Source organism: Quercus lobata, chromosome 4 (genome assembly GCF_001633185.2).
Source record: "Quercus lobata isolate SW786 chromosome 4, ValleyOak3.0 Primary Assembly, whole genome shotgun sequence".
NCBI classification, from domain to species: domain Eukaryota; kingdom Viridiplantae; phylum Streptophyta; class Magnoliopsida; order Fagales; family Fagaceae; genus Quercus; species Quercus lobata.
The window spans coordinates 74,517,269-74,534,871 of NC_044907.1; the positions used below are offsets into that span (position 1 = coordinate 74,517,269).

General features: G+C 34.8%; 1 protein-coding gene across 1 annotated transcript; it reads right to left on the reverse strand.

Annotated features, from left to right (window-relative positions):
• Window positions 1-4,439: 4,439 nt before the first annotated feature.
• Window positions 4,440-9,571, reverse strand: LOC115987624 (putative methylesterase 11, chloroplastic). The gene is made up of 5 exons (XM_031111208.1): window positions 9,236-9,571; window positions 6,627-6,863; window positions 5,857-6,000; window positions 5,125-5,256; window positions 4,440-5,009 (listed from the first exon to the last, which is right to left on the reverse strand). The coding sequence occupies exons 1-5, from the start codon at window positions 9,569-9,571 to the stop codon at window positions 4,725-4,727; spliced, it is 1,134 nt and encodes a 377-aa protein (XP_030967068.1). The 3' UTR covers window positions 4,440-4,724.
• Between the last annotated feature and the right edge of the window lie 8,032 nt (window positions 9,572-17,603).

Here is a 17,603-nt window from a genome sequence, read left to right on the forward strand (position 1 = left end):
ACTTGAAAGAACCCCGTGCTCTTCCACATGAGGTCTCTACTTTTATATATACTAGTTGTTGACTCATGCTCCGCACAATTTTTATTTTTATTTTTATTAATAAATTTTGTAAACATTATAAGTAGGCAATATTATAACAATATTAATTATTTATAATAATAATATTATTACTATATAGAGAAGTATTTATTATTTCTTGTAATCCTATTTTAATGTGGATGAATTTTTTTATCTCCTTGAAAATATAAGTTGTAAATGTCAAAATGTAAGAAATTATTAAATGTACTTGAAGAGCAAGTTAGAATTCTAAGTGGTCTTCTTACTTAATAGTATAATGCAAAGTAGCCAATACTGTATTAAAGACCATTTTAATTTGGTTACAAAATGGAAAAAAATTGGTATTTATGTATGCTGGTATGTCATTTTTTATTTATTTAGATAAATATATAATCAATTTTTTATTGTCAATTTTTTCTTCATTTGAGCGTTGGATTTATTTCTGTTTTTTAAGATTAGATATACAATTAGTTATATAATAAAATTTACTTTTATGTTTTCTTACGCAATAGATATAGTTTTCATCATTGCTGGTTCCACAATAGTTAGTTTGTTTAGTACAATACTATTCTACAAAAAAAGAAAGCTGGCTCTTTTCTTTAATCATCTTCTTTTGTTCAGAATCGTCATGCTCAGTCAAATAACATAAAACTAAGTATAATCTGATCAAAAAATTTAATTAGAACTTATAGGTCAAGCTAACAGACAAAGACCAAGCCATTAGCCATGTCTTTCACAGTTGTCCTTCTGGTACTTTCAGGTCTCAGCCGGCAAAGGCATGCCAATGAAGAAAGGAAATTTCAATTCCACACGCATATTCAAATATTGACCTTAAACAAAGAGAGTACGAGTTGCCTATTTAGTGAGATCAACTTATAAATTAATACCTAAATTTTTTAGAGCCGTCTTTTTGGATAGGGCAGGAGATTAGCAGTAGCGCACTAAAAATAAAACTTTTGAAAACTAAAAATAAAAATTTAGATAATTAACTTCACCGTTTAACAAAATTTAGATAATACTAGCTTCATCACATGGGCTCCACATGTGCGATGAGCCTTTTATTATTATTTTGAGTTAAATGTAATTTTTCAATTTAAATTTATCTATTATTAGTGAGGTTACACAGGAATGAATTTTTAAGAAACTAAAATTTAGGATTTGAAAATAAGTAAACTGCTTTAGTTTTTGAAAATAAGTAACCTGTTAGGTTAAGTGTGTATTAGTTATTAGGTAAAAAATGTACTAAACGTGCGTGAGATATATTCAAATAGAGTCCTAATTTTTAGGAAAAAAAATTTATCTAGTAGTTTTTTTTTTATTAAATTACAATTTTAACTCTATTTTTAACTTTTTAAGAATAAGAATTATCTAATTAGATTAGAAGTCATAACTAACTTCCTAAATACTAAGAAGAAATTAGAGATTTTAGGTGGTACACCCTTTAAATCTTGTACTTATATTTTACGTGTCTTACTCTTGATCATTTATTTATTTTTAATGAAAACTAGTTACCGGATAAGCAGGTAATATATAAAAGCAAAAACACAGAAAAACAAACAACGGAGTCTTTTCTTTCTAGCGTTCTTCTCTCCCAAACTGAAAACCTCTAGTAGGAGTTCTTCTTCTTCTTTCACCGGTGGCCCAAGAGAGAGAAGGAATCATCATTCTCTCCTTCAAGAATTCTTTCAAACCTGACAACCCAGATTCTATCTCTACTCGCTTTGCGATTCTTTAGTTGATTTTGTTTCAGAGGTGGAGGGTAGAAACTTAGCTTGGTCGTTGTATACATTTCATTTAATCAACAAAACCATGGGGTTTCTTGTTATATTATTTTAAGCATATTGTCTATTTCTTGTTTAAGGCTCTTATATTGTGCTAGTGCCATTCCCTTTTTGTGGAGTAATTGCTGGTAGTCATGAGAAGTTATTACTAATTAGGAGGCACCAAGAATATACCTCTTGGAGAATCCATGTTGTCTGACAACTTAGACTTTTGCAGATGATTAAGTATTGAGGGAAAATATCTGGGATCATTTATGATATTTTTTGAAGTATTTCACTTCTCTATCTTGACCCAGACCTATTTAGAATAGGCCTAACATATGACCACAGCATTTGTGGATTTTACTCAAGTAAATCTTATTGTGTTGGGTTGTATCATATGGTTTATGATGGAGAGTGTATACCGGGTTTAAAGTCCTGGTGCCAGGATCTTGCTCTTTGATAACAAAAGGCCAGTATTTGACTATGTCACTATGTCTTGTCTGTTTTTTCAGATGATAAAGTGTTGGGATTATGAGATTTTTATTAAATATTTGGCAAATTTTGGAACCAGATTCACACATCTGATTTGTTGGGAATGACGTTTTTGTCACAATGAGTATGGTAATTGCTCACATATTGAAGGATTCCTGAAGTAACTCGGTATTAATATCCCAACCATTTTTATCATTACGGCTTTGTCCTTGATGATATTGGCTCCATTCTTGAGGGTGGAAAAGTTATAACAACCAAATGATATTGTCCTTGAACTTCACTTAGTTGTTTTGCGGTTTCTCTTAAATAGAAAAGTAAATAAGATCCTCCCTGCCTATAATTTGGGTTTTTTGGAGAGATTTATCTCTAAATCTTTCAGCTGAGTCTTATTCATTTGGAATTTCAACTGTTTGGCCCTTCACAAAGGAAATTGAATCTCTCTATTCGTTATACAATCTTATTTGCATTACCTAAGAAGTTGATTATGACACCCTTTTAAAGAATTTCAAAGTAAATAATTTTTAAGCGTATGTGTTTTGTGTGTGGCAGGGCACAGGTTGTGGGATGGCCACTAATTTGTTCCAAGTAAACACTTTCACACTCCTTTATGTGATAAAATTGCAGGCTGTGAGAAAATTGCAGAGAATGCTATTAACCTTCCCTGAAGTACTCTTGGCTGCAAGTAGAGCTGCCACTGCTGCCAATTTGTAATCTTACCTATTAGTTTTGGCTCCAAGATTTAATTATGTATGCAAAGCCAGCTCAGATAATCACGAGTAATCTATTCTAGTTAATAAACACACACACGCATGCACATGAGATGCCATAGATGAACTCAATTTATGTAACATCTTACAAGGTCTGATGACTAATTAAATTTAAGTACTTAAATACTCGGTCAACCAAATTCATGTCAAGATTGGAAAAAGATTGGTTTCCACAAAATTCTTTTCAATGGCAATCTTGGATTAGAACTTAACTTGGTTAAGTGATAGAATCACATCAAAGAACATGGAAAGAATCTATAAACATACACGTTATCAAGTTGAGTAAATCAGAAATAGCCTCAGTACAGAATAAGGCTATTTCTTGTAGGGACACTTGTCGATTGGTCATTGGATACTGCATATTCCTTGGTCTGTCACTTATTTCTTGGAAGATAAAGAAGTAAACAATTGTTTCAGGTTCATCATCGAAGGCAGACTATAGATCAGTAGTAACTATTTATCATGAGATCACTTGGTTTAAACAACTTCTGGCATACCTTATTACAGATTAATCATATCTTGCAAGAACAAGGTTACCATATAGAATCTTGATAGGCTCAAATCTTGTCTTCCATTAGTGCACAAAGCACATAGAGATTGATTGTTATAACTGCTGACTTATTCACCAAATCACTTGGCCAATCACGAGTTGGGTGTAATGAACATACACTCCATCTTGACGGGTGTGTTAAGGAAAGTATCTCCACTAATATCACTAGAAGTCAACTACAGAAACCCCCTTCACTGAAATCTCCTCCTTCGATTGTGCTATGGTCATCTAACTCTAAGGACCATATTTAGCATGTACTCACCAATGTAATAGTAGGAATGTTGGGATTTTGTCTGAGGAATTCATGTATACAAACACACTTCCTGTAACAGAGCAGCAGTATGTAGAAAAATAACATAAACCATGGAAGTAGACTTTTAAGTGTCAAACCAAGTTAAAATCAGTCTCAAAGCTAAACCAGGATCCAATAAGGCCAACCTTTTAGTGATTGAGATGTGACCATGCACCAAAAGACCCCAACAGCCCCCAGAAATTCATAGCGTTTGACTTACCATCAATTGTTAGGACAAGGATCAATCTTAAGTAAATGTGTACCAATTGGAGTGCAGTCCCACTTTTATTAGAGCTATTTGTTGTACTTTGAAGTAAAAGAGTATGCCCTATCATGGTACTGAGTGAGTTCTACTGCAATGTTTTTCTTTCAAAACTATTAAATCTATCTATTTCATAAGTAGTACTTCATTTAATATTTAGTAATATTTGTAACTTCATTTAATATTTAGTAATATTCGTACGTAGAATTAAAATTACAAATAGATATTGTCAACAACTTTCTTCATATTCCTTTAAACTTCGTATTTAGTTACTATACAAATTTGTAAACTTAAATTCATACATGCTCATTTGTACTAACAAGCACATGAAATACATGTACTATAAAGATTGGAAGATGCCAGATGTATAACTATTTATAAATTTTACAGCTACACAAAGAAAACAATAGCATATTCAAGCACATGATCGTGTTATATATCGTGGTTGGTTAACTTTGATCAGATATGCATCATGCTACTTACTATATGTAGGCCACACTGTGCCAGAAATTTACCACACCAGGCTTTGGTGCAGTAGGATTCAGGCTTGCTTTGATGGAATTTGTGATATCTCTACTAGTATTTTGTGTAGGGACTGAGGTCTTGAGAAGAAAGGTGCATGATCAGAACCTTTGAGCCAAAAAACCTGTTCTGGGGGATTTGTCTTTATCATGTTCTCCTGCAGAGCAACTGGTATGGCACAATCTTCATGAGTTCCGATATAGAATTGCCGGACAGAGCCATAATTCACATCAGAAAGTGAGAGTTTCTCTATAACTGGTGCAAAAGGGATTGGCCTCATTGAAACTAATGACAATGCAACATCCTGGACATGGAGAATTAAAACTTAATCTCCGGCATTGTATTGATATCACACTCTTAAATTAGACCTGGTCCAAGAATGTTTAATTCAAGCAGTAATGACAATATTATAAATATACCTTAGCAGGACTTTGATTGAACAAGAATTCTTTCACCAAATCTTTGTCAAGATCTATAGCAGTTGGAGGCTGATCTTTCCCGTTGGTGTACAAAAATATCTGAGCTTGTTGCATCAGATCATTTGAACCTGTCTGTTATAGCATAGATTACCAGTTTTAGAAAAAAAACCAGTTACATAAATCTCATGCTAGAAAATAATCTTTGGAACATTGGACTTCAGAGCTTCCTTCATACTTAATTAAATCCTATGCAGCGAATTTGATATAATAAAAAATGTCAAGGATTGAAACTTAACAAACAATATATTCAAGAGTGTATTTCATAAAAATGAGGCATCTAAGTATATACAGATCTAAAATAATTAAGGTTAGGTATATCCTCTCCATTTCACTAGAAATGGTGGAAGTACATTCCACAGTTAAGATTTCATCACTTGGATCTAATAGTGTATAGAGTGCCATGTAATTTTAAATTTTAAATAGTGCGACACTTGATACACCTTTACATTTTTAACATTCAATCTGAACTATGAAATGGATTCATTTCAAATGAAGAGGATCATTTTACAGATTAAGGAGGCATATAAACCTGAAGTCACTTGGAAAATAAAATGAGGTTTCCCTTGTTACAGTTATGATTTATGAATGAAACCAAAGGTGCATGAGTTCAGTATTATTCTCTCTTTTCTTTCCCACTTTTTGAGTCCAAGAAATTATAGAGTGAAGAACAACCGGTTGGGAAAACATATCAAGGGAACTCTGCCCACTACTCAACATTGCTGCAGCTATAAAAATTGCTTTTGAGATTTTAGATGGAAACAACTCCATTACATATGAAATACAAGCACCACCAAAATCATGTCCCACCAAAATCACCTGCATTTAAAAGAAAAATTTTAGCCCCAGTACATCTAAATGGAAAAATTTACCAACATTACTGATATGGATAAAAATGGCATAAAGATGTTAAAATTGACATATTGTGGATAAACATATGCCAATGCTGAATTTAGTTTCAATCATTTCTCCCACAAAGCATATTAGGGATCAACATATGTCAATGCTGAATTTAGTTTCAATTATTTCCCCCATAAAGCTCGTAAGTTTCTTATTTTTATAAAGGCAGGTGAATTTTACCAGAATATTTTGTCCACCTGAATATATATATATATATATATATATATGAAATTACAGATAGAGAATAAATAAAATATAGATATACTAAATTAAAGTGCAAGAAAGTGAGAATACCAAAAATGATTATTGTTTAATCATCCCTTTTCTGTATTAGTTATCTCTGTATAAGATAACACCCATATGAGGGTCTTATCCTTATAAATTGCAATTGAGAATAACAAACCAACTAACCAAGACCAACTAATCAAAGGCATTGGCAATTTTTTTTAATACCTTATAAGCATATATGAATGTCAAAAAATATTAGTGCACTGTAATTTCACATTATTATTCTAGCATAGATTCAAAGAGAGAGAGCAAAAAACCTTTTCTCCATCTCCAAGTTTCTCTAGCATATCAGTAAGTGGCTTTACGTATTGTGCAAGACTCGTAATGCGGTTTGTATCAAATGTATGAATTCCAGAACCTGCTAAGTCAACTGCATCAACTCTATATCCACTTTCTTCCAATAGTGTGATTGTTTTATACCAACACCAAGCACCAAAGCCACCTCCGTGAACAAGAACAAAATGTATGGTTTCCAGGCCATCAGTATTTAGATCCTAAGGAATGGAACTTAACAAAATAAGATGTTGGATGATATATAATTGGAAGAATATACTTTTACTGGATGACATATATATAACCATCATTCTTTCCATCTCCTAATGAACAGCGCTGTAAAAAATACAAAATCAAAGTGATTGTATGCAAGTGTTTGAACAGCATTTTGGGTTAAGATCAATTAACGCATGTATGATAGGCAATTATAAGAAATAGATAACATCAATTTTCCACAAACTCGTGTAAAATGCATCCGCTCCACACTGCCTAACTTGTCCCATTAACCCTACTCCGTGTTCAGTCCACACTTGAAGCCTACATTCAATTGCATACTTTCTAAGTACTGTCTTTTAGTCTCATTTGGTTGTAATCCAAAGATTAGTCTTTATATATATATATATATATATATATATATATATATATATTGTAGTAAACGGATTCATTTTTGATGTCACAAGCATTCAAATTGCTGAAAAGGTAATTTTTTGATGGTAAAAAGTAATAACTAAGCAACAAAGAAATGTTGCCAAGAAAAATTTACAGCTTCATCCAACTTGCATTCCACTAGAGCATCAATGAAAAATAGTAAATTTAACTGACAGACCAAGAATTGCTCCAAGATCAATTTATTCCTCTTGGGTTGATGCTGTTCAACTAATGCTCGGTAAATAATTTTATTTTTATTTTTATTTATTCTTTTTCTTTTTCTTTTTCTTTTCTGTCTGCAGTATGCATGGTAAACAAAAGTCTGACATTTGGTAGAACACTTGATTAGGGACACAACCTTTTTTTTTTCTCACAATTTTGCTATGGTGGTAAATTATGTCAAGAGAAAGTAACATTACTTTCACACGAATTCACTATTGACAGCACTTTTATTATATACTGATACAACATAGCACAACAACAATTGTGAACAATTTTGTGCCCCTAAACCTATTGAATATGTGTTGCTTAGATTAATCTCAGCCTCTGAATTGCCCTACCATGGGCAAGAGTGGTAATATAGGTAGACTTGTCTCGTATGGCTAGAGTCAGAAGAAATTAATTAGCTTCCTTCAATGTGGCATGAAGGTCATGTAACTTAAGGCAAAAGCACAACAAAGATATTGGACTTGACATTTCCATTTTGAGTCTTCGAATTGTTGAGGTCACTAACTAGTTGCGACTCCTCAACCTACAAGTTAGACCACAACAGTGGAATCCATGGATATTTCCAGCCATCATTTATGAAAATCTTTTGTGAACGTTTGATGTTTGACCAAACCCACTGAATTTTATGGTTTGAGTTGAAATCTTACAAGGCCATGATACAATGTGTAGTCCTTTGACAAATGAGAACTCTTTGCTTAAAATCCTCATAAAAACGTGATGTAATCTAATATCATAGTATATATTAATCCTTTAGAATAAGATATCTTTACCTATGGCTAAAAACAATCTTTTCAATATATTTTACAAAGGCCAAGAGGTCGCTCCTTGAACTGGTCCGTGTGCTATTGTACAATACCAACTCATTCAAAGACTATTGAGTGAAAAAATAAAAATAAAAATCAAATTCCTATCCTTTGTTAGGATGGGTTTGGCTTGCATCCAATGCTCTACGTACCTAGATGCAAAATAGGCACAACATATATCCTAAAAATGCCACATGTCAACGCAATAGTTCATCCAAAGCACGGGATATAAGTCTTGCCCTACTAGAATAATGGTTAAATGACCATTTACACTCTATCTCATGTCATAAAAAGTTAAAAATGATAAAATTAATATTCAACTCTTTAAGTCCATGCAAAGTACATTAGGTTTTATAATTAATTTCAAGCATGTTGTTCTATTAATCAAATAATCATAAACAATGTTATCTTCTATAAGGAAAATTAAATTCAAAGCAACTATATGTACTATATGTTTTAAAGAGAAACTTATATACTGTACGGTAAGAAACTCTATACAAGTATTAGCATATTAGAAAAATACTTAAATACTTACATTTACGATTTACCAGTTCATAATAGCAAGGTGGTGGTTTATCAATTATCATCCACTAGCTTTACATTTATTTGTAAAAAATAAAAAATAAAAATTGATAGTAGTTCAATTCACAAAAAGGAGGAGGAAGAACAAGGAGAAATAAAACTATATTGATGAAAATCTAGACTATACGAAATCTGTTTTCACTTGGGAATACTTATGTTTTTTAGTAAAAGAAGTATAAAACTATGACACAATTAATGATCCAAAAACCATAGAATCCTCATTGTTCATTCATGAATCAACTTTGAATAGCTCAAAACAAGAATTATAAACACATATTCTCCAGCAAATGAACTCAAGAATCACTAAAAACAAAAAAGAAACAAAGTCAAACCTTGTTAACAAGCTGAAGAGGCTGAATGGGAGAATGATTAGTACGTGACCTCTGTCTAGAACTTGAACTCTTTGGAAGCTTTTTAGGAGTAGCTGTAGATGGGTACACCACAGAAGTGGATCTGTTAAGGTTAAGGGGTAGAGAACCGTTCTGCTGATGCTGGTGGAAGAGGAAAGCTGCAGCAAGAGCCTGTTGGTGAATGAGAGCATCATCAAACTCAAGCTTCTCATCCTTTTTCTTAGTCCTTTTGGTTGAAGAAGAGTTTGGTAAACGTTTTGAGGGTTTTTTTGTGAAGGTTACGCCCTTGGGAGTGAAACATGCCCATGAGTTTCCCATTTGCTATGCTAATGCATGCAAGTTAGAAAAAGAGGCTCATATGATACCTATATATGTGAATGGAAAGTCTATGCTAGGGGTTTGGACTTTGAAAATGCTAGCTAAGGCTATTTAATTTTGTGTGCGCTAGAAGAATTTTATGCTTATACGTGTGAGCTCCCAATTTAGTATTACCCCTATTTAATTTAATGTCTACTTTTGAGCTCCAAGTTTCCTCCTAAATAGGACACTTCTAATACTTAAGTACAAAGTGGTGTGTATATTAGCATTGATCAATACAGTACACTAGAGACAATTAAGTTGAATACATGGTACAAGCATGTGTTAGTTTGAATTTAATTAAGAGCTGAACCTACATAATTAACTTTGTTACAAAAGATATAGTGGAGCGAAGATGCATATGTTACATTCTAAGTTACATATAAAGATATATTTTAATGTTATTTTTCATTCCCATTTATTAATTAAACTAATGATGGGGGACCGCACAATGCGCAAATAATGTTGTAAGCTTGTATGTGAAAAGGTTATATAAAATATTCAAAATATTTTTAAGTGATAACATCAAGTAATGTTGCTATAACTTGAAGAGATTTTTGTTAAATTAATGATGTAATATAAAATTAAGGGGATGAAGAATTTGGACTATAGGGTACATTAGAAATTAATTATTATGTGGTGTACTAAGTTGATTTTTTGTTTAATCATAATTTTTTTTAAATATAATATTAATGTTTACTTGTCTTATAGAAATATCAAAGAAAATTTATGATGTCACATTTATGCTATTGAATTATGATAGTGGTAGGTTAAACACTCCATGAAAATAATAATATCATACTAATAGAATTTTATTATAATCCTAAATATGTAAAGAATGTGAGGTGGAAAGCTAATTGAAAAATTACTCTAACAAAGCACCACATGGCAGAACAACATGTTCTCCCACATGAGGTTTTTGTTTAGTTATATAAAATTAAAAAGAACTCATATATATATATACACATATAAACTAGTGCACAATTATGCATAATTAATATGTGTATTTACTCCATTGACACATTTAATGAACTAAAAATTTGACATAAATGCGAATTTTGATGAGTGGAAGCCTAAATGAGAGAGTTTATATGCACGCTTATAGATATTTAATATATGTAATTATTCCATTGACACATTTAATAAACTAAAAATTTGATATAAATGCAAACTTTAATGAGTGTAAGCCTAAATGAGAGAGTTTTAAGGAAGGAATGTGCCATTTGGTAGAACTTTATGCTCTCACACATGAGGTCTCCATAATGTTGTAAGTTGTTATGTGAAAAGCTTATATAGAATGTTTAAAATATTTTAAAGTAACAACATGAAGTAATGTTGTAATAACATAAAGAGGTTTTTGTTAAATTAATAATGTAATACAAAATTAAGGGGATGAATAATTTAGACTATAGAGAAAATGTTACATAAATTAGAAATTAGTTATTATGCAGTGTAATATATTCTAAAAAAAAATGTGGTGTAATAAGTTGATTGTTTGTTTAATCTTTTTTTTTTTTTGGGATGAAATTCTAAATCATAATTTTTGTTTCTTCATTAGCTTGGAGTTAGCATAAAAAATTTGTAATTTCGTGTTAATGTTTAGTTGGCTTATGGAAATATCATCCGAAATTTATGATGTCAAGTATATGTAATTGAAATATAATAGTGTTAGGTTAAACACTCAGTGAAAATAGTAATATCCTATTAATAGAATTTTATTTAAATCCAAAAAATGTAAAGAATTTGAGGTGAAAAGCTAAATGAAAAATTAGTCTAACAAAGCACCACATGAAAGAACCGCATGATCTCTCATATGAGGTTTTTGCTTTCCTATATAATTTTTATAAAAAAAAACATATAAAATAGTTTCATATATAAAATACTTATATATATAATTAGTGCATACCTATAGATAGTTAATGTATATTTATTCCATTGACACATTTAATGAACTAAAATTTTTATATAAATACAAACTTTGATGAGATGGAAGCCTAAATGAGAAAGTCTCAAGAGATGTGATACTTAGCAAAACCTTATGTTCTCCCACATGGAGGAGGTATTTGGTATCAAATTATATCATGTCAAAAATATCACAATCCAATAAGTGTGAGACATGTCTACAAAAAATAATTGTCTCATTAACAAATGAAAGACATGTGTTAGTGAGTAGTTATTTTTGCACATATATCTCTCATTTATTAGATTTTGATACGAATGAAGTGGCATCATTTGATACAAAATAATTTTTCCTCCCACATGAGGTCTCTTCTTTTATATATACTAGTTGTTGACTCGTGCTCCACTCTATTTTTATTTATTTTTTATTTATAATTTTTTTTAAAAAATTATAAGTATAGGCAATATTATAACAATAATAATTATTTATAATAATAATAATATATAGAGAAGTATTTATTATTATTTCTTGTAATTTTATTTTAATGTGGATGAATTTTTTTTATGTTCTTGAAAATATTAGTTGTAAATGTTAAAATGTAAGAAATTATTAAGTGTACTTGAGGAGCAAGTAAGAATGCTCAATGGTCTTCTCACTTAATAGTATAATGCAAAGTAGTCAATACCGAATTAGAGGCCATTTTAGTTTGGCTATAAAATGGGGGAAAAATGGTATTTATGTATGCTGATATGTCATTTTTTGTTTTTTAGATAGATATATAATCAATTTTTTATTGTCAATTTTTTCTTCATTTGAGCATTGGATTTATTTCCGTACGTTTTCTAAATTTGATATACAATTAGTTATATAATAAAATTTACTTTTATTTTTTCTAATGCTATAGATATAGTTTTCATCATTGCTGGTTCCACAATAGTTGGTTTGTTTAGTACAATACTATGCTACAAAAAAAGAAAGCTGGCTCTTTTCTCTAATCATCTTCTTTTGTACAAAATCGTCATGCTCAATCACATAACATAAGACTAAGTATAATTTGATCAAAAAATTTAATTAGAACTTATTCAGTGTCGGATTGTTTTAATCCGTGATAGAACTTGCTGTAGGTAAATTCAAGTTGGTTTCAACGACATGCAACTATTTTGCCCTCTTTGAAGTTTTAAAAAATTAAAATTTTTATGTGAAGAACTTGGAGCTTTCAAAAATCAGAAATGGAAATACAGGAAGAAATGCCAAAAAGAAAAAAAAAAAAAAAATTGTAATCCTTTCATTTCATTGTTACTTTATTAAATAAAAAAAAAAAATCGAACTAATAATATTAAAGACATTACAAATTTTACAACATAAATCTTACAAACTAACATGTCACCAATTAATTAAAACGCTCATTTATATATTATGATGTTTAAGTGGCACCAATCATATTTTTTCCGTAACAACTTATAAATTATTTGGAGTAAAAATTAATTTATAGTCCATCTAACATATTACTTTCAAAATATCACCATCACCAGGGCTTTAAGGTTGCAATGTTCTTAATTTCTTACAGGTCAAGCTAACAGACGAAGACCATGCCATGCCTTTCACTGTTGTCCTTTCCGGGACTTTCAGGTCTCAGCCAGCAAAGGCACGCAATTAAGAAAAGGAAATATTCAATTCCACATTCACATTCAACTTATAAATTAATATCTAAATATTTTAGAGCCGTCCATTTGGATAGGGTCGGAGATTAATTATCAGTAGCTAGCGCACTAGGACAGGAACTAAGAGACACCATTTCAATTTCAGATGTGATCAATTTTGATTTTCCATCAATCTATTTCAAGCCATGAGGCCCACAACATTTCTTTATTTTAATTATTAAAAAAAAATGGTGAATTACATAAATTTTTCCATAGTTTAGAGATGAATTCAAATTTTACCAAAACTTTATAAAGTTCCAATTAAAACTCTAAATTGTTACTAATGATGCCGAAAAATACCACCAGTGAGTCACACGTTCCTCGTACGTCGCCAATGGTACCTGCACAACGAAAAGGAAGAACCTAACGGGGAGTACCGGTGTGGTACCGGCCAAACACCCTCCGAAGGTCAAGTTAGAACTATTCTCATTGCTCTAGAGTGCTAGAGATGGTAAATTATGCGTACCTTAGTTTGTGAGGGAGTATGGTTTTTATAGTAGTAGGGTTCTTCCCCTTTTCCTTGGAGTAAAAGTCTTTTCCTTATAGGAGTCCTCTTGGGCGTATTTTGCGAGATTGTTTCCATATAGGAATCCTTAGACTTCGTGAGGCGTGGGGAGCAAGTTGTTTACTTACACACGCAAACGTGGCGATCACGCATCTCATGGCTGACACCGTCAGTATTCGTTGCTCCGTCTGATTAGGCACCGTCAGCTTCAGGACGTCCAGCGTCACGGTACTTTATGTGGAGCTTCTTCACTCCATTTCACCGTCAGCCCTTCAACAACGCTGACGGCAAAAATTATCCCGTCACCCATGTCCAAAACTTGTACCGTCACCTTTGTCCACATTTTATCCTCATCACTTGCCCCCTACTCCATGACTCCGTCAGTCTCCATACTGACGGGTTATGGAGTTGTTTTCTAGAGGGGTTGGGATATCGTTCACCTGGATCTGTATTTAATGCTTCGGACACGTGGCTCGTTCCTATTGGCTCTGCTTCTGACGAGGCGTCGCTTCATCTTCCGCGCCCTTTTTTCCATATATAAGCAGCACCTCCCCTTCATTTTCCACAATTTCAACCTTGCTGATCTTCTGGAGAGAGAGACCGTCGTTTGCATTCCGTCAGCTTCTTGGTCCGTTAGCCCAAACGTCACTGTCATTAGAGCCATCCAGAAAGTCATCATACTGGTAAGTTTTCATCTCCACTTCTTTCTTCTCTCTCTCTTTATTTTTGCCTCATTAGCGAGAACGTCAGTCTAGGTACTTAGATTGGATCCGTCACTTGTAAGTAGTCAGATGTCAAGTGACGCGTCCTGTGAGGAGTCGTCAGTCCGCGAAGGAGCGGGCTACGACGAGACTTATGGTTCTGGAGATAAGTCAGACTTTTCCCTTCCGTCAGAGAGAGAGACGTCGGCACAATCTCCTGACGTTGATGATAGTTTGGCTGAGGGAGATGAGGAAAGAGGGGATGGAGAGGTTGGGGATGAAATGGATGTTGACGGAGAGGAGAGTGACGGGGATGAGGGATCCAGTGAGGGAACTTCAGAGGGTCCCGGAGATAACCGTCCCTTCATTCTTCCTGAGGATTGGGCTGTCAATAAATTTTCACCTAGAATGAGTGGTAAAGTTTTTAGGGAGTTACGTGTTCGTTATCAAATCCCAGACCACATCCCAATCCGTCTCCCTAGAGAGAACGAGAGGTGTTACTCTGGGAGGACAGCTGATGTTGGCATGTATGATGCCATGTTTGCCGCGGGACATAGGTTACCATTGACGGCCCTACACCGTCAACTTTCAGACTTCCTAGGCATATCCGTCACTCAAATTGCCCCTAACGCCTGGAGGACTTTTATAGGAGCCGAAATCCTATGGGGCAATCTTAGTGGGGGACACCGTCAGTTTACGCTAGACGAATTCTTTTATTGCTATAGGCCCCATCATATCGCCTCGTCCAAGGGGACATATCATTTCAACGCTAGGGAGAAAGGGTTACGGCTTGTATCGGACATGCCAGATTCAAATAGGAACTGGAAGAGTAGGTACTTTTTCGTGGAAGGAACAGATTGGGTCTGCCGTCAGGAAGAGTGGGCGACGATGCCTCGCGGCTATTTTGACAACACCTGGGCCTTTGTCAAGGACTCAGGTTGATCCCGTCAACTATGTTCCTTCTGTTTCTTTTTGAAGTGGCGTTACTAACACTTGCTTTTTGTTCCTTTCAGCTTATACCCGTCCGCACATAACTGACGAGCAGGAGGAGTTTATCCAACGGATTTTGGAAATCCCTTTGGAAGATCGTAAGTGCAGGGACTTGATCACCCTTGACACCCTTCATTTATATTGTGGGGGTCCAGAACCGTCAGCGGCAGCTCGAAGGTTGGAAGAATTTGCACGCCGACGTGAGTAAGCTTTTATTCATCCCGTCAATTTCATTCCCCCGTCACTTGTCCCTAACAGTCTTCTTCGTATTGTAGAAATGGAATCTGCGAAGCAAAGGATAAGGGCTGCCGCAGCTCGTCAGAAGGAGGAGAGAAAAAATAAGGAGGCAGCAGGGGAGGCCTCATCAACTCCAAAGGCCATCGCTAAGGTGACGAAGAGGAAGCCTGACGGTGGTGACAGCCGTCCCACAAAAAAGGTTGCCGTCACTCCTAGGGATGAACCACTGAAGGAGAAGTCCCCTCCTAAGCCTAGCCATGGCGCCGGCAAGGGGGTGATGACCTCTACCGGTCCCGTCAGTGAGGGCCCCTGCCGTCTCCTAACTCACAAGGACTATGCCGTTGGGGAGGTTGAGTCCCTAATAAAACCGACGGACATTGAACCTTGCGACTAGGTGGGGATGGAGGACCTAGGGGCGTCAGCCCTCTTCGACCTCACCAGGGTATGTTTACTACAATTTTGTTTGGGGAAGCTTTGCTTTACTTTGGTATATTTTTCAACTGACGGATATGTTTTCTTAGGCCTTGGTGCGCGTCAAGGCCCTTCAAGACCGTTGTGCGGCGAAGGAGGGGGTCGTCACTCGAGTTTGCAAGCACAATACGAACCTGTTGAACCAGCAAGCTCAGTACAAGGAAGTCGTCCGTATCCTCAACAAGGAGCTGCAGGAAGTTAAGGAGAAGCTGACGGAGGTTAGCCGTCAGAATGATAAACTCCAAGAAGAGGTGATGGATCTAGGTGAAAAGCTGCAGACGGCGGGGGCTGACGCGATCAGAGATTTCAAAGTGTCGCAGTCCTTCTTTGACTCGTGTGGTGAATATTATGGCACCGGGTTCGAAGACTCGCGTCGGCCTACCCGGAGTTGGATTTGTCCGGTATCACCATGGATGACGGAGACGACGGCCTCCGTCAGCCTACTCCGAGGCATGACGACAGTGTGGTCCTAGCTCAGCATGCTACCAATCCTGTTGCTTCTGATTCTCCCGCCGTGATTGTGGATGTTGAAAACCATCAAACTGACGACAATGATGCTGACGTTCCTGCCCCTTAGCTTTTATTTCGTATTGTATTTACTTTATGAACAATGGTTGTTTTTTAATTATTTGGGAAACAGTTTGTAGTTGGAAATATTCGGCAAACAATGCTTAAGTGCCTTTTGGTTTTCTGGGGCTTTTGTATATAGTCGTGTATGGTTTTACTTCCGTTGTTTTTATGTTTCTTTCTTGATGATAGACCTAGACGAGATTCTGGTAAAACTTCCCGTCTGTTTGGGAACCCGTCAGTTATTTAAGCAGTAGAAAGACTCCGTCGGTCATGACTTCACGCCGTGTCTTTTTTACCTTATTTGTCTTTATAGGTTTCTTATTGGACTTCGGCCTTATTTATTTCCTAAGCCTCGTCAGCTTGGTGGCCGTCCAGCTTTCAATTCCGTCTGCTGGAGCCCGTCTGTCTTTTAATTTTTCAGTATGGTGATTGCCTCACCACTTTAGGCCGTCAGCTTTTTAGCTTTGGCCTTTATGACTCGTCTTTGTAGGCCCTTTGGTTTGAGGGTTGTCCGTATGATGATAGCTTCATCTATAGGACCGTCAGCTTTTGGCCTTAGCCTTGCTGATCTTCATACTTATTGGTTTTAGGACCCCGTCCACGTGATGGTTGCTTTATGTATGGGGCCGTCAGCCTTTATGGCTTTGACCTATTTTATAGATCCGTCGATTTTAGGATCCCGTCCACATGATGATAGCTTCATCTTATGGGACCGTCAGCATTTTTTTGCCTTGGCTTTGCTGACCTACTTTATGGATCCGTCGATTTTAGGATCCCTTCCACATGATGATAGCTTCGTCTTATGGGACCGTCAGCTTTTAGTCCGTACGTTATGGACTTAGTCGCTTGGTTTGTTTTACTTTTTGCGATCTTAGTTGCCCATTTTGTGGACTCTAAACCGTAGGAAAAATAAACACAT